The sequence below is a fragment of the Symphalangus syndactylus genome, chromosome 20 (genome assembly GCF_028878055.3).
Source record: "Symphalangus syndactylus isolate Jambi chromosome 20, NHGRI_mSymSyn1-v2.1_pri, whole genome shotgun sequence".
NCBI classification, from domain to species: Eukaryota; Metazoa; Chordata; class Mammalia; order Primates; family Hylobatidae; genus Symphalangus; species Symphalangus syndactylus.
In genome coordinates this window covers 65,368,119-65,383,129 of record NC_072442.2, presented here as the reverse complement: position 1 = coordinate 65,383,129, position 15,011 = coordinate 65,368,119, and the positions used below count along the sequence as shown (strand labels likewise).

At 58.5% G+C, this 15,011-nt stretch overlaps 1 protein-coding gene across 2 annotated transcripts in view; it reads left to right on the top strand.

Annotated features, from left to right (window-relative positions):
- Positions 1 to 13,880, top strand: part of LOC134735284 (TBC1 domain family member 3G-like) — a 35,827-nt gene extending 21,947 nt beyond the window's left edge. Inside the window, exons 7-19 of one of the 2 annotated variants that reach the window (XM_063629662.1) lie at positions 1,910 to 1,982; positions 2,145 to 2,227; positions 3,495 to 3,534; positions 4,008 to 4,088; positions 4,541 to 4,648; positions 4,975 to 5,084; positions 6,341 to 6,389; positions 6,915 to 7,035; positions 7,750 to 7,844; positions 8,764 to 8,863; positions 9,233 to 9,385; positions 10,367 to 10,805; positions 10,846 to 13,880. In XM_063629662.1, coding sequence (XP_063485732.1) covers positions 1,910 to 1,982; positions 2,145 to 2,227; positions 3,495 to 3,534; positions 4,008 to 4,088; positions 4,541 to 4,648; positions 4,975 to 5,084; positions 6,341 to 6,389; positions 6,915 to 7,035; positions 7,750 to 7,844; positions 8,764 to 8,863; positions 9,233 to 9,385; positions 10,367 to 10,805; positions 10,846 to 10,978 — 1,585 coding nt within the window. In that variant the 3' untranslated portion in view covers positions 10,979 to 13,880. Of the gene's footprint in view, positions 1 to 1,909; positions 1,983 to 2,144; positions 2,228 to 3,494; positions 3,535 to 4,007; positions 4,089 to 4,540; positions 4,649 to 4,974; positions 5,085 to 6,340; positions 6,390 to 6,914; positions 7,036 to 7,749; positions 7,845 to 8,229; positions 8,302 to 8,763; positions 8,864 to 9,232; positions 9,386 to 10,366 lie in introns of both variants that reach the window. The other variant, XM_063629661.1, reaches the window with a different exon arrangement.
- The last annotated feature ends 1,131 nt before the right edge of the window (positions 13,881 to 15,011 follow it).

Sequence of the window (15,011 nt, the reverse complement as noted above, 5' to 3'; positions counted from 1 at the left end):
GTTGTGATGCGTGCCATGACCTCAGAATGCCACTGGTGCTTAGCATCTATCCGCTCTCCGGCCTGCCTTCTGTGTTCTCCGGCAGTTACACACAGGCAGTGGGGTTTGTGAGCACCAGTTTTCTGGTTTCTCCCTGAGGTTTTCTCCCTGAGAGGCATACGTAACCCAGGCCAGCTGATCAGAATCAGGTGAGTGTGACCTGCTCTCTTCCCTCCAGGCTGACTTGGGGACAGTGGCTATGGTATGGGCGGTGTTGGCCTCTGGGCAGCTACTGAGGAGGAGGGTCATCCCTGAGCACTCACAGGGAGCCCGTTCTACACTGCCTGTGTAGATGATTTTCTCTTTTGTCCTCACGGTGGCTTCGTAGAGTGGGTGCTGTTCCCGAATGTACCCATTCGACAGGTGAGACGTCTGGGGTCAGAGAGGCGGTAACCGGCCCGAAAATCCAGACATGACCCTGGGTTTTGCTCTCAGCCCTGCTGTGTGCCGTGCTAGACTTCAGGCCTCAACCCTGTGACCTCCCTGCTCGAGATCCCAAATCTGCCCAGATTTCCGATCCCGATGGGGCAGAGCCTGGCCCTGGCAGAGACACTGAGGTTAGGGAGCACCCATGGATGCTCTGATGCTGGCCCTGGGCCTCGGGGGTGACAGTGATGAGGAACTGGGTGCACACATGAGTGGGGCAGCCGGGCCTGGCCAGAGAAGCAACACACACGTGCACAGACGTGTTTACCCACGTACGCGTGTGCACGCACGTGCACACATTGCAGGCAGGCATGTTGATGCCCCAGGCAGTGGAGGACCCTGACTCTGGGCCCTGCTGACCCGGGCAAGGCCCCGTTGTGATGCGTGCCATGACCTCAGAATGCCACGGTGGGTGGGGAGGAGGGAAGGGTCCTCAGAACACACCTGGGGCCTAAACTGGGTCCTGATGGTCACTGTGGGACCCACCGGACACACACGGTCCCTTGTCTGGGAGTGGCATGGTGAGCCTTCTGCCCTTGGGCAGTTGTGGAAAGTGAAGGAGCCCTGGAGGGCTGGCTGTGGGGAGACCATCTTCCCTTGTGTTCGAAGGGGTCCAGGCACTGGGCTTCTCCCCAAGTATTTCTTATTCTGTCTGGCCTCGCTTTCCTTTTGCCCTGAGTATTCTCAGGAGGGACGGTCCATCTAGATGTTCTCCAGGAGCAAGGACCCACTGTTCTTCATCATTGACCCAGGAAAATGAAGCCCCCTCCTATAGGGACAGCTCAGAATGGTGGAGTCCACAGTCCCTCCCCGAGAGATGTGGTTTCCATGAGCGCAGTGGCTGCTTTGGAGACAGTAGATCATTTTCATCCCTCATCCCCAAAACCAAACACACTCCCGCTCAAATGGCGTTATTCCTAAAGCAGCTTCACTGGTTAGACCGAAGGGCCACGGTAGCCCAAGTGATGAGCGAGGTAGAACGGAGCAGTCAGGAGAGACCTTGTTCCCCATAGGAAACTGGGCATCTCTGTGGCCCTGAGTATCCCAGGAGGCTGATCGTACAGAGACCTCTGGTGCCTGACCCCAGTTCACATCCACAACCCTGGAATAGCCCATCACAGGCCCTTCACCCTTGGCAGGTGGACACCGTTCAACCTGCTGGGGCAGGTATGTGCCCGTTTCATGGCATAAGGGGAAAACGGGATTCTCTGTCCAGGTCCCACTCTTCTCGAGTCCTTGGGAAGATGCTCACCCCTGCTTGCGGCTTCAGACTGCAGAGACCCATGGAGGTGTGGGCCATGGGGTTTGGCCCCTTTTTACCAGAGTGCAATGGTGGAATGAAGGTTACACAACCAACCAGCATCTGGGAGCCCGGTGGGAGCGGTTCAGGTGTTCTCCGAAGCTGTCGGGTACAGTGTAACCTTTAGCCAATTTTGTCTCACAGGATGAACGTGGTGGAGGATGTAGATAGTTGGCGGGCGCAGGAGCGAGAGGACGTCATCAGGAAATATGAACAGGTACAGTTCGGTCTGCTTCTTGGAGGGAGGCCTCTTCCAGTGCGCCCTGGTCAAAGGGTCCTGGGTTCCCTAGGAGCACAGGGCAGGGACGGGTGGCCAATACCCCCAGGCCCTTGCACCCTTTACCTTGGACCCCTCACCAAGGCTCCCTCTGGGTTACAGGGGCACCAAGCTGGGCTGCCAGAGGACAAGGGGCCTGTACTCATCGGAATGTTCGAACACATGGATCCGTTTGGGATTGTGCAGTGAGTCCTCTGTGCTCCCCTCACCCCTAAAGCATCTGTCTCAGCTCAGGGATGGGTTTGCTTTTAGAAAGGCCTTTCTGACACAGGACATGTCTCGCCAGCTCGGGTCAACCTCCTTTCCAGGGTCAGAACTCCCCCCTGGCTCCCCTGCAGGTCCAGCCCGAGGTTGTTGTTAGGCCAGAGGTGCAAGGCCCATCTAGGGAGCCGGTGGGAATGGAGACTGGGCTAGGTCAGGCCCCTGGGCTCTCAGCAGTTCTGTCGGCAAGTCAGCACAAGAGGAGCGGGGCAGCCTGAGGGTCTGGCCCTGTCTACCAGGAGACAACCCCAGTGAGATCCAAGGGTTGTGGCCACAGCCTCGGGGCTGTTGTCCAGCAGGTCTCTCAGAGCCCACCTGCCCCTGTCCTCCCCCATTTCCCTAGAGCTACAGCCCTCACTGTCCCCATGGGGAAGGGAGAAAGGTGTGGGGACAGTGGGGGCCTTGGCCCTAAGAGAATGGGGGAGAAGACGGGCAGGGCCCCGCTCTAGGCATCTCAGGGTGAGGCCGGGGAGGCAGCAGGGCTTGTGACTAAAGACCCTGGGTCTGGTGCTGGGAAGGGATCTGGGGCCAGGTAAGAGGAGCCCAGCCTGGAGCCCATCCCTCAGGGATCAGAGGATGGAGAGACAGCGGATCCCAGGGGAAGTAGGGTGGGAGGGAGCTGATGAGCCGTGCCACTTCTGAAATGCAGGGTGTGTGGCTCAGATGCAGGGAGAGGCAGGTGGATGCTGGGGGGTCAGAGCCTGCAAGAGCCTTGGGGCTGTCAAGTGGGATGGGCCCCTGGTGCACCCAGAGTACACCGGGCAGGTCTCAGGGCAGCCTCCCTTGACCCTGGCGGGGTGATGTGGCCAATCCCTGAGGGATTCCTGTCAGGGCCCAGTCGCCCACCTTGGGCGGCCCCCATCCCATCTCAAGGCTGACCTTTCTCAGCTCCAGCAGTAAGCACCACCTCGAGTCCAGGATGGGCAGCCCCATTGTGCAGCCTGACCAGCCCCCACGCCAGGGGCCCCGGTAACCCCGGCCAGGCAGTCCCCGCACTCCTTCTCCCAGGTCCTGCCCCTCCTGGGAGTCAGCCCCACAGGAAGGCCCTTGTCCTCCCTTCCCTGTGCCTTCTCCCGGGCTGAGCCCTGAGCTGGGTAGGGACAGAGCCAGTCCTTTCTGGGGGTCGGCTCCCAGGCTGGGGTGGCTCCAGGCCCTGTGCAGGTCCTCAGCGCTGCCTGGGTTGCCTTACAGTGAGATGGAGCTGCCTTCTCTGACTGCGCGGGAGGCAAAGGTAAGAGCCTGATGCATGGAGGGGCTGGTCCAGGGACGTAGGGACTGGGCGGGTGGTCAGTGAGGCAGAGGAAGCAGCCGGCCTGGGCGGTGGCGGGTGAGGGCAACACTCTGTCACTGGGAGGGGCAGCAGAGACCTGACCCCAGGTTGATTTAACTTTGGCAGTTTGATACAATTCCAAAGTGAGAACCACAGTCCTGGCTTGAGGGTGGCTGCCCGCTTGTGTCAGGACCCCACCGAGAGGCTGGGACCTAAGACTGGTGTGTCTGTGGCCCGAGGATGGCACATCCCGGGGTCCCAAAGCCAGCCCACTGGTGCTCATTTGCTCAAAGGCTCTCAGCCCTTAGGGTCTGCCCTTCCCTGGCTCCTTCCAGCTGGGTCCCACCAGGGCTCCAGAGCCCAAGACCCAGCATCCACGGGCAGCTCTGGGAAGCCCGGCAGCTCCACTAACTCCAACATTCCTCATTTGACAGCGAATTCGGCGGGAGACAAGGAGAAACAGCAAGTGGCTGGAGATGCTGGGCGAATGGGAGACGTACAAGAACAGTGAAAAGGTAATGTGTGGAGGGAGAGGCCCCCGGAAGCACTCTCTGCAGAGACAGGGGACAGGCACCCATGGCTGTGGCCTGGCACCGTCAGCCTCTCAGAGGGCGGGTGGCACACTGTCCTCGCCCGGAGGACTGCAGGCCTGGTCGCCAGATTGCCTGCCTATTCGTGCAAGCGTCACCTTGCTGGGAGGGAATCTGAATCTAGGGCTCGGACCACCTGGAGTTCAAGGCTAGGGATGTCCTGGTGACCCCAAGGAAGAAAAAGGTTCAGATCAGAGTTTCAACTCTGAGTGTCCATCCACTCTTTCAGTCCTGGGAAGGGAGACCGTGTCCCAGCTCGATCTCACCTCTACTGAGGAATCATGGGGCCAAAACCGACAATTCCCAGAATCCCCGGGCTCTGGTCCTCACTGGGGTCACCCCGTGGCCTGTGACACCAGACTGTTTTCTGCCCACAGCTCGTAGATCGCATATACGAGGGAATTCCCACGAACATCCGGGGCCCGGCGTGGTCAGTCCTCCTGAACATTCAGGAAATCAAGTTAAAAAACCCCAGCAAATACAAGGTACGCTCAGCCAGAGCACAACAAACAGGACAAGCCGTGTCAGGGGTCCAGGTCTCCAGCTGGAGGGAACGCCAAGCCCACCCTGGGGGGTGGGGTGAGGGGGAAGGTCAGATGAACACCCTGGGCACAGATGGTGATACAGTCACCACAGACAGAAAAACTCGGCTCTGGTGACCCTCCCTGGCTTCAGTAACAAGCCAAAAAGCAGCTTTCTGCAGAAGGAAGCCTTCTTTCCCAAAGTGCTGACTGTGGGCCGACTGCCATTTGGGGCAGGGAGTCTTCCATCTGTTCTGAGGCTGCTTCCTTCTCTTGGCCCTGCCCTACAGCTCGTGAAGCAGAAGGGCAAGAGGTCATCTGAACACATCCACCAGATCGACCGGGATGTTAGCAGGACTCTCCAGAACCATGTCTTCTTCAGGCATCGATATGGAGCCAGGTAAGCCTACGGGAGCCACAGGGTCCCAGTGGAGATGGGGTGAACGAGAGGGATGGGGACTTCCCCGGAGCAGAAGCCAGGGTCACCCAGGAGGGATGACAGAGCTGCCAAGAGCTCTCCTGGCCCAGGGAGCAGCCGGTACCATGAACCGAGCACCTCCCTGTTTCCAAGCCCTGGGCCAGGCTGGAACATGTGGGGCCGGAGCCCAGGAGGATCCTGAGGAGACAGAAGACAGCAAAGAAAATCATGCACAATGGTGAAAGGTGCTCTCCCTGACCCACGGGGACCCGTGGTAGGACCCACGGGAGGGTGGCAGGATTGAGGGCCCATGAGCCTACCCAGACAACACTGACAGCACCAAACGCTGGGAGAATTATGGGCCCTGGAAACTCTCATCCAGGTCTGCTGGGAACATGACACGGCACAGCCACGTTGGCAGCCAGTTGGGCAGTGGCTCACAAAGCTCAATGGACTTGAACCACGTGTCCCCAAGGTGTCACAGATATGGAACCCACTGATTTGGAAACTGACATCCACATGAAACCTGCATGCCAGGTTCACTGCTTGATTCACCGTCACTCACACAGCGAGCCTTCGGGGACGGCCTTCAACACGTCGTGGGGAGAGCAAGGCTGGTCCTCCCTTCAAACAGAAGACCCAGTGAGAAAAGGGAACGAGCCAGTGATGCCCACACGAACGTGGGTGGATCCTAGATGCATTTTGCTAAGGGAAAGAAGCCAGACCCAATAAGCTACCACAGTAGCATTCCCATTCCTAGGCCATTCTGGAAAAGGCCAAACCACAGGGACTGAAAAGCAGTCTGGGTGGCCAGGGGCTGAGGAACCGGGGAGAGGCTGGGTGCATAGGGGCCACTCTGGAGACTTGGAGGATGAAGGAGTCACTCCAGGAGGGGCTGGAGCGGTGGCCAGGAGACTCCGCACGTTGGTTTGGAACTGTGGAGGAACTGTACACCCAGAGACTGAACTGGCATGTGCGCAAACTGAAAAAAAAAAAAAAAAAAAAAATCATTCAGAGTGAAAAGGATCGGTCAACTCACTACAACTGGGCTATTTGCATGTCACGGATGTGGATTTTACTGAAACATTTCTTCAACAGTCTCAGGCCCTGAAGAGCTCACTGCTTATCTGGTGAATCATCTGAACCTGAAATGGGATTTGTCGTTAGGATTTGTAGACAAAGTGAAAGTAACAGCGTCTGCACAAACCAAACCATAGCCCCCTTTCTCTGTTTCCTAGGCAGCGGGAACTCTTCTACATCCTCCTGGCATCTGCGGAGTATAACCCGGTGAGTATTCCCGGCAGTGAGGTTCCCGGGCCGTATTTCCACATTCACAGGAGTGGGTGTCTGGTGGGGGTGTCATTGCTTCTTTTAAAGTTAGTATTTGTGACCCACCAGGTTATAGGAGGTAGGATTCCAGCTCCCCGCTGGCATAAACCTCCAAGCAAGGGGGTGGTCTCAAGGGGTCAAGCTGAGACACAAAGGAGTTGGGGCCTGGACTCCTGGTGTCACCTGGGCCTGACCACCACTTCTCAGAACAAGAAATGACGCCCTCCTCCTGGGGCTGCCCCAAAGCCTGGGAGCTTGGCAGCGTCACACGCAGGATGGTGGTCTCAGGAGACATTTTGGACAAGGTGCTGAAGTGCCTGATGGACTTGGCTCTTGTCATGAAATGAATTTGCATCCTGAGGAAGCCTCTTCATCAGAGGAAGCCTGTCCAGTCACCTCTGCCCTCTCCAATGACATGAGTCCTCCCAGGTGACCTCAGCCCTCCCAGCTGATGTCCTTCCATGGTGACTCTGGCTCTTGCAGGAGGTGGGCTACCACAGGAACCTGAGCCACATCGCCCCCTTGTTCCTCCTGTATCTGCCTGAGGAGGACGCATTCTGGGCACTGGTGCAGCTGCTGGCCAGTGAGAGGCACTCCCTGCAGGGTAGGTGAACAGCTGCCCCTGGGGCCTCACGCAGCCAGACCCGGGGACGGCCACCGTGGCCAGGTGATCTCGGCTTTCAGCCAAGGCACTCTCCTTGTGTCGCCGGCTCGTTGGGAGCCTTTAGGACGTCTCTGCTGAGGGTCCCACAGGAGTCCGCAGCCGACCCCCCACAGCCCAAGTCAGACACCTTTCAACCCCATCAGCAGAGGGCATCTCATCCTCCCCGTGGCCACCCTCTGTGTCCCGGAGCCACGCCCTCCGGCTCTGATTCTGTGCAGCTGACTCTCCCCTCCCTGAGAGTCCTCCTGCCCTCCAACTGCCAGGGCTCCCGCTGCCCTTGGTGCACACGAATGGGCCGAGCAAGCCCAGGTGGCAGCATCTCCCCATCCCGTGTCCCCTGGCCCGACCCCACTTCCAGGAGATGACCAGGAAGCCCAGTACCCACGCTGTTCTGGCCACCCTATTGTGACCTCACAGTCAGCCTTGCCCTTTTTGCACCCTGGCCCAGGAGGCCTCCAGGGGAACCTCCAGCCAGGCTCCAGGGGATGTTCCCGCCCCACCTCCCCAGGGTAAAGGCCGCATGGTGGGGTCACCAGATGGGAGGGTGGGAGGTCTTCAGGTTTGGGAGCCTCTCAAGCTGTCCAGCTCTTGCAGCTGATGGCTCCACATCTTGGGAGAAGTCTCTGATTTCATGATGGGCTGGGGGCTTCTCAGGATTCCACAGCCCAAATGGCGGGACAGTCCAGGGGCTCCAAGACCATCAGGAGCATGTGGTACCCACGTCACAACCCAAGACCATGTGGCATCTGGTGAGTTTATGGTCCCCTCGGCTCTTCCCCAGAGGCCCTGCATCCCGTGGGGCTGGAGGAGCAGGGGGGCTGGAGCCCCTCGTGGGGCTGGTGACTGGCTGAGTCCCAGCCAGGGCCTGACCTGGGATGCCGGGTTCTGCATGGGCTGGGAGTTGGTTTCCTTTCCTGCCCTGGAGGAGACAGAGGCACAGGGATGGGGCCCCAGCTCCCGCAGAGCAGGGCAAAGGGCAGTGTGTCCACCGAGAGTGCGGGAAGGGGACGGTGTGGCGGGGAGCCCTGGACACTGCCCAGTGTTCTGCACTAGGCATAGGTTCTTCAGAGGCCCTGGAAGAGGGAGGTTTTTAGGGCAGCCCAGTGGCCTGAGCACCTCTGTTGCTCCCATCAGGACCAGGACATAGACGCTGGTCTATGCGGGCAGTGTTTCTCGTTAGGCTGGCTTCTCCGGATGTTAATGAAGGTAAGGTGGCATAGGGAGACCCTGGCTCAGGGACCCTCGTTGCCCTGCAGTGCCCTGCTTCCTCAGTCCGGCAGTCTGGTTCACCCCAGCCCACAGGAGGCTCAGGCGGGTCCCCGAAGGACACGCAAGCAAAACCCTCTGCCTAAGAGGGGTCATCCCAGGGCAATGGCTGGGGCTCAGGCCCAGCCTCATGGGCAGACTGCGCCAGGACCCGACTCGAGAGGGCTCAGGGAAGCCTCAAGCGCTGGGCAGGCCCCTCTCTCCAGGAGCCACATCTCCACTCATATGAGTGCCCCCCATGAGGAGCTGCAAGACCTTGCCTGATCCAGCGTCCTGGAGGGCCCAGGCGACGCTCATGGGGAAGGCCACTGACTCTGGGGACTGAAACCCCAATGGGCACATCTCGAGCCACCAGTCCCAGCCTGGAAGGGCCAGGTTCTCCCACGCCTGCTGTCTCCACAGATCTCTCTCGGGCTGACCCTGCGCCTGTGGGACGTGTACCTGCTACAAGGAAAACAAGCACGGATGCCCATGACCACCATTGCGTTCGAGGTGCAGAAGAGTAAGTCTACGTGTGCCTAATGGGGCCTGGGGAGCCCCGGGGTCAGACCCCGACTGGCCCGAAGGCAGCTTCCTCACACTGTCCTCACGATCCCCTGTTCTGGCTCAGAGGGAGGTCTGGCCAGGTGGGCCGGGAAGGGCACTGTGACAGCGAGCCCATCCGCCACATGACCCAGATGAAAGTCAGGAGTGTGGCGGGCACTTCCCTGTCCAGATCGCCCCCCAGTCACAGCCTCCTGTGCACATCTGGACCCCGGGGGTGGCCACAAAAGGATCCAGCACCACCCAGTGAGAGGCTGAAGTGGCCACGGGGTATGGGCTGGCCCCCTCCCAGGGAACTCTTCTGGCCTGATGTCCACCCTGTCCCTAGAGCGCCTCAAGGAGACATCCAGTTCTGGCCTGTGGGCGTGCTTTCGGAGCCAGTTCTGCCGTCACTGGGCCAGGGATGATGACACGGTGCTCAAGCACGTCAGGGCCTCTGTGAACAAACGAGGGAGGAAGCAAGCGGACCTGCCACCCTCAGGTGGGCTCCAGTGCCGTGTCCCCTCCCATGTCACCCTCTGGGGCAGTCAACAGTGGGGGAGGGCCCGGGACCTGCAACCCTACTACCTGGGCCTTCCTCTTCACCTTTTCTTCCTCCTCTTCCTCCTGGACTCTAAGAAAGTACAGGAGGCCCACCGGTCCTCAGGGCAGGCACTCAGTGCCTGTGTACTGGAAGTGTTGTGTACGCAGGAGGGGGATGTGGGCAAGACCCTCCCTCGAGCCCCCCCCCACTTTCCACGGTGTCTGGCTCTCCCCCTCACAGGGCCCTCAAAGTTACTAGAGGAGCCAGACCCATTTGTGGGAGACCCCGCCTCTCCCTGCCAGCACCCACAGCCTCAGAGAGCAGCAGAGGCCCCTCACTCCTGCACGCTCCTCCAAGGTTGCCAGGACAACAAGCCTTGAGCCAGGGAGACAAGGGAATTGGGGGCCCCTGACCCCCAGAGCATTCAGGGAGAGGGCACAGGCGGGACTCCGGGCCCAGAGCCAGAGCCAAGAATTCAGCCCGATGTGGGAACAGTCAGTCCTGGCATGGACTGGGCAGCCCAGGAGGGCAGAGGGTGACCCACGTCCGGGCCCAAAAACCCACTGCAGAGACGGGTCCCCATGTGAGGTGGCAAGGGGCTGGGTGACTTCCAAGGACCCTCCCACCTGAGTTCTGACTGGGGGCCGTATCCCAGGCCCAACAGCCCTTGGACGAATGTGTGTGGAAGGAAACCCACAGCCAGTCCCAACCCTGGGGGCAGTCCCAGGAGCCACCCGCCATGCCACGACAGCTTCCCCATGCCAGGGAGCGCATACCCCTCCCTCTGGGATCAGCAGACTACAGGCTTGTCCTCAGTGTCAGGCCACGGGGGCCACACGGAGACCCCGAGGACTACAGAGACGCAGGCAGGTGGGGCCCAGCCCGGAAAGGCCTGCATGGGCTCCCTGGAGACGCTGACCACATCTGCTTTCCTTTCAGCCAAAGCCGAGCAAGGGTCCTCGGCACCCGGGCCTGTGCTGGCTTCACGTGGCGGGAAGACCTTCTGCAAGGGGGACAGGCAGGCCCCTCCAGGCCCACCAGCCCGGTTCCAGCGGCCCATTTGGTCAGCTTTCCCGCCACGGGCACCTCATTCTTCCACACCCTGTCCTGGTGGGGCTGTCCGGGAAGACAGCTACCCTGTGGGCACTCAGGGTGTGCCCAGCCCGGCCCTGGCTCAGGGAGGACCTCAGGGTTCCTGGAGATTCCTGCAGTGGAACTCCATGCCTCGTCTCCCGATGGACCTGGATGTAGGGGGCCCTTGGTTCCCCCATTATGATTTCGAACAGAGCTGCTGGGTCCGTGCCATATCCCAGGAGGACCAGCTGGCCACCTGCTGGCAGGCTGAACACTCTGCCGAGGGAGTGAGATTGGCTCTCGCCGAACTGAACAATGTGGGCATGGACTTCCGGGCCCTGCAGTGCACCCAGCACTGATTCCGACCAGGACACCTCCTTCGCAGCTAGGGACGAGGAGCAGTGCACTCCCACCTCAGGGCCTTATTATTTAGTTAATAGGATTGTACTCATGTTACATCTCTCAATTTTTTTTTAAGAGATAAAGTCTCACTCTGTCACCCAGGCTGGAGTGCAGTGGTGCAATCATGGCTCACTGCTTCCTGGAACTCATGGGCTCCAGCAATCCTCCTGCCTCAGCCTCCTGACTAGGTGGGACTATAGGCACACGCCACCGTGCCTGGCTAATTTCTTGGACTTTTCTCTAGAGACAGGGTCCACCCGTGTTTCCCAGGCTGGTCTCAGACTTCTAGACTCAAGTGAACCTGAACCTCCCGCCTCGACCTCTCAAATTGCTGGGATTACAGGTGTGAGCCACCACACCCGGCCTGAATTTCTTATGTGCCATGCTACTACAAAACGTCATTAGGGCTTCCTTCCCCTCCCTCCTTCCCTCCTTTCCTTCCTCCCTCCCTTCCGTCCTTCCTTCCCTCCCTCCCTGCCTCCCTCTGTGGCCCCGGCTGGAGTAAACTGGGCTCGCTGCAGACTCCCTGCGTCCGGCTCCCGTGATTCTCCTGCCCTGGCCTGCGCGCTGCCTGGGATTGCCGCCGCGCGCCACCACCCCTCCCTGCTTTTTCTCCTTTGGCTGGAGGCGCCGTTTCGCCATGTCGGCCAGGCTGGTCTCCAGCTCCTGACCTCCACTGCTCTGCCCGCCTCGGCCTCCCGAGGTGCTGGGACTGCAGAAGGAGGCTCGGTGTGGCCCGGGCTGGAGTGCGGTGACGTGGTCTTGGCTCGCTGCAGCCTCCGCCTCCCAGCCGCCTGCCTTGGCCTCCCAGGGTGCTGGGATTGCAGCATCTGCCCGGCCGCCACCCCGTCTGGTAAGTGAGGAGCCCCTCTGCCCGGCCGCCCCCCCGTCTAGGAAGTGAGGAGCACCTCTGCCCGGCCGCCCCATCTGGGAAGTGAGGAGCACCTCTGTCCGGCCGCCCCCCCGTCTAGGAAGTGAGGAGCACCTCTGCCCGGCCGCCCCATCTGGGAAGTGAGGAGCACCTCTGCCCGGCCGCCCCGTCTGGGAAGTGAAGAGCCCCTCTGCTGGGCCGCCACCCCATCTAGGAAGTGAGGAGCGTCTATGCCCGGCCGCCCCGTCTGTTGAAGAAGTGAGGAGCGCCTCTGCCGGGCCGCCACCCCGTCTAGGAAGTGAGGAGCGTCTCTGCCGGGCCACCACCCCGTCTAGGAAGTGAGGAGCCCCTCTGCCGGGCCGCCACCCCGTCTAGGAAGTGAGGAGCGTCTCTGCCTGGCCGCCCCGTCTGGGAAGTGAGGAGCCCCTCTGCCCGGCCGCCACCCCATCTAGGAAGTGAGGAGCGTCTATGCCCGGCCGCCCCGTCTGTGAAGAAGTGAGGAGCACCTCTGCCCGGCCGCCCCGTCTGGGAAGTGAGGAGCGCCTCTGCGCAGCCGCCCCATCTGGGAAGTGAGGAGCGCCTCTGCCCGGCCGCCCCGTCTGGGAAGTGAGGAGCACCTCTGCCTGGCCGCCCCGTCTGGGATGTGGGGAGCGCCTCTGCCCAGCCTCCCCGTCTGGGAGGTCTACCACAGAGGCCAGAAGCAATGTGGGGGCTGGATGTGGTGGCTCACGCCTGTAGTCCCAGTACTCTGGGAGGCTGAGGCGGGTTGATCACTTGAGGCTAGGAGCTCGAGACCAGCCTGGCCAACATGGCGAAACATATGAAAAACACAACTGTCAAACCAACCAACGAACCAAGCGACAACAAAACAGGTCTACCCTGGAGTCATACTCTAATTTTTTCTATTTTCCTCCCTTTCTAATCCTTTATCCCACTTTCTTTTTCTTCCTCTTCCTTCTCCTTCTTCTTTGTCAAATAGAGGATTGAGTTATTATCATTGATCCATACAAAGTCCCTCTCTCATTTATTTTCTTTAATTCCCACCCCCCATTTCTATTCCCCGTCTTCCCATGTGCAACCTTCCTAATATGTTTGATATGCATCTTTTTGTTAGTATGTAGTTTTAGAAAATGTTTATTGTTTTGTGTGCAAAAATAAATAAATAAATAAAATAAAAATAAAATTTAAAAAAGTCATTATGAGGGGAAGTTGGATGGAAGGTGCAGGAGGACGCTGTAGTGCCTTTACAATATTTCTGTATATCTAAAATCATTTCAACAGGAAACATTTATTTCAAAACGTGAAGGTTTTGATGACACCATGAGCCTGCCTTTGTACTTTAAACTCATGGAAGGAGAACCACCTTCACGTCTGGAAATCAATGTTTCCTGTTGAAATGATTTTAGATATACAGCAATATTGTAAAGGCAGGCCGGGCGTGGTGGCTCATGCTTGTAATCCCAGCACTTTGGGAGGCCGAGGCGGGTGGATCACGAGGTCAGGAGATCGAGACCTCAGTGAAACCCCGTCTCTACTAAAAATACAAAAAATTAGCCGGGTGTGCCGGGCGCGGTGGCTCACGCTTGTAATCCCAGCACTTTGGGAGGCTGAGGCGGGCGGATCACGAGGTCAGGAGATCGAGACCACGGTGAAACCCCGTCTCTACTAAAAATACAAAAAATTAGCCGGGTGTGCCGGGCGCGGTGGCTCACGCTTGTAATCCCAGCACTTTGGGAGGCTGAGGCGGGCGGATCACGAGGTCAAGAGATCAAGACCACGGTGAAACCCCGTCTCTACTAAAAATACAAAAAAATTAGCCGGGCGTGGTGGGGGGTGCCTGTAGTCCCAGCTACTCAGAGAGGCTGAGGCAGGAGAATGGCGTGAACCCGGGAGGCGGAGCTTGCAGTGAGACGAGATTGCGCCACTGCACTCCAGCCTGGGCGACAGAGCGAGACTCTGTCTCAAAAAAAAAAAAAAAAAAGAAATATTGTAAAGGCACTACAGCGTCCTCCTACACCTTCCATCCTGCTGCCCCTAATAATGACGTTTTGTAGTAGCATGGCACATAAGAAATTAAGGCTGGGTGTGGTGGCTCACACCTGTAATCCCAGCAATTTGAGAGGTCGAGGCGGGAGGTTCAGGTTCACTTGAGTCTAGAAGTCAGACCAGCCTGGGAAACATGGGTGGACCCTGTCTCTAGAGAAAAGTCAAAGAAATTAGCCAGGCACGGTGGCGTGTGCCTATAGTCCCACCTAGTCAGGAGGCTGAGGCAGGAGGATTGCTGGAGCCCATGAGTTCCAGGAAGCAGTGAGCCATGATTGCACCACTGCACTCCAGCCTGGGTGACAGAGTGAGACTTTCTCTCTTAAAAAAAAATTAAGAAGGCCGGGCGTGGTGGCTCACGCTTGTAATCCCAGCACTTTGGGAGGCCGAGGCGGGCGGATCACAAGGTCAGGAGATTGAGACCATGGTGAAACCCCGTCTCTACTAAAAAATACAAACCATTAGCCGGGCGTGGTGGCGGGCGCCTGCAGTCCCAGCTACTCGGAGAGGCTGAGGCAGGAGAATGGCGTGAACCCGGGAGGCGGAGCTTGCAGTGAACCGAGATTGCGCCACTGCACTCCAGCCTGGGCGACAGAGCGAGATTCCGTCTCAAAAAAAAAAAGAAAAAAAAACAAAACACTTTATGAACAGGGCCACAGGTTTGCATGAGGCTTGTCAGTGGACCTCCAGGATGAAGACCAAAGTAATTGTACAATTTCTAGTGGAATAATTGACACTTAAGATCTTATTTATTTATCAAAAGACTGCTGTGAGGTATGAATTCTTAACCCCAATTTGCAGAAACTGAGACTATGCCTGACACCACAGAGCTAGGAAAAAGTGGGCATAAGATCCTCACCAAGTCTGACTTCCAAAGGAAGGTTTGAAAAGAAACCTCCTTGCTACCTGCCAAATCTCTGTAGAGCCAGCAGCCATGTTCACACATCAAACAGGACAATGACAATAGCACCAGGAATAGCTACTCCTGGTCAGATGCCCTCATGAGCTCGACTCCTCAGGATGGGGACACTGGGCCCTGCCTAGGGGAAAGGAAGGGGGTTTGTAGGGGAAGCCCAGCCAGCCAAGCAACCAGAGATGGGAAAAACCTATTGGGAAGAACTTGCTTGCTCTAGCTGGGCTTTGCAAAACACAGGAAAAGATGAGTCTGCACAGACGGAAATGGTCTGGAATGGC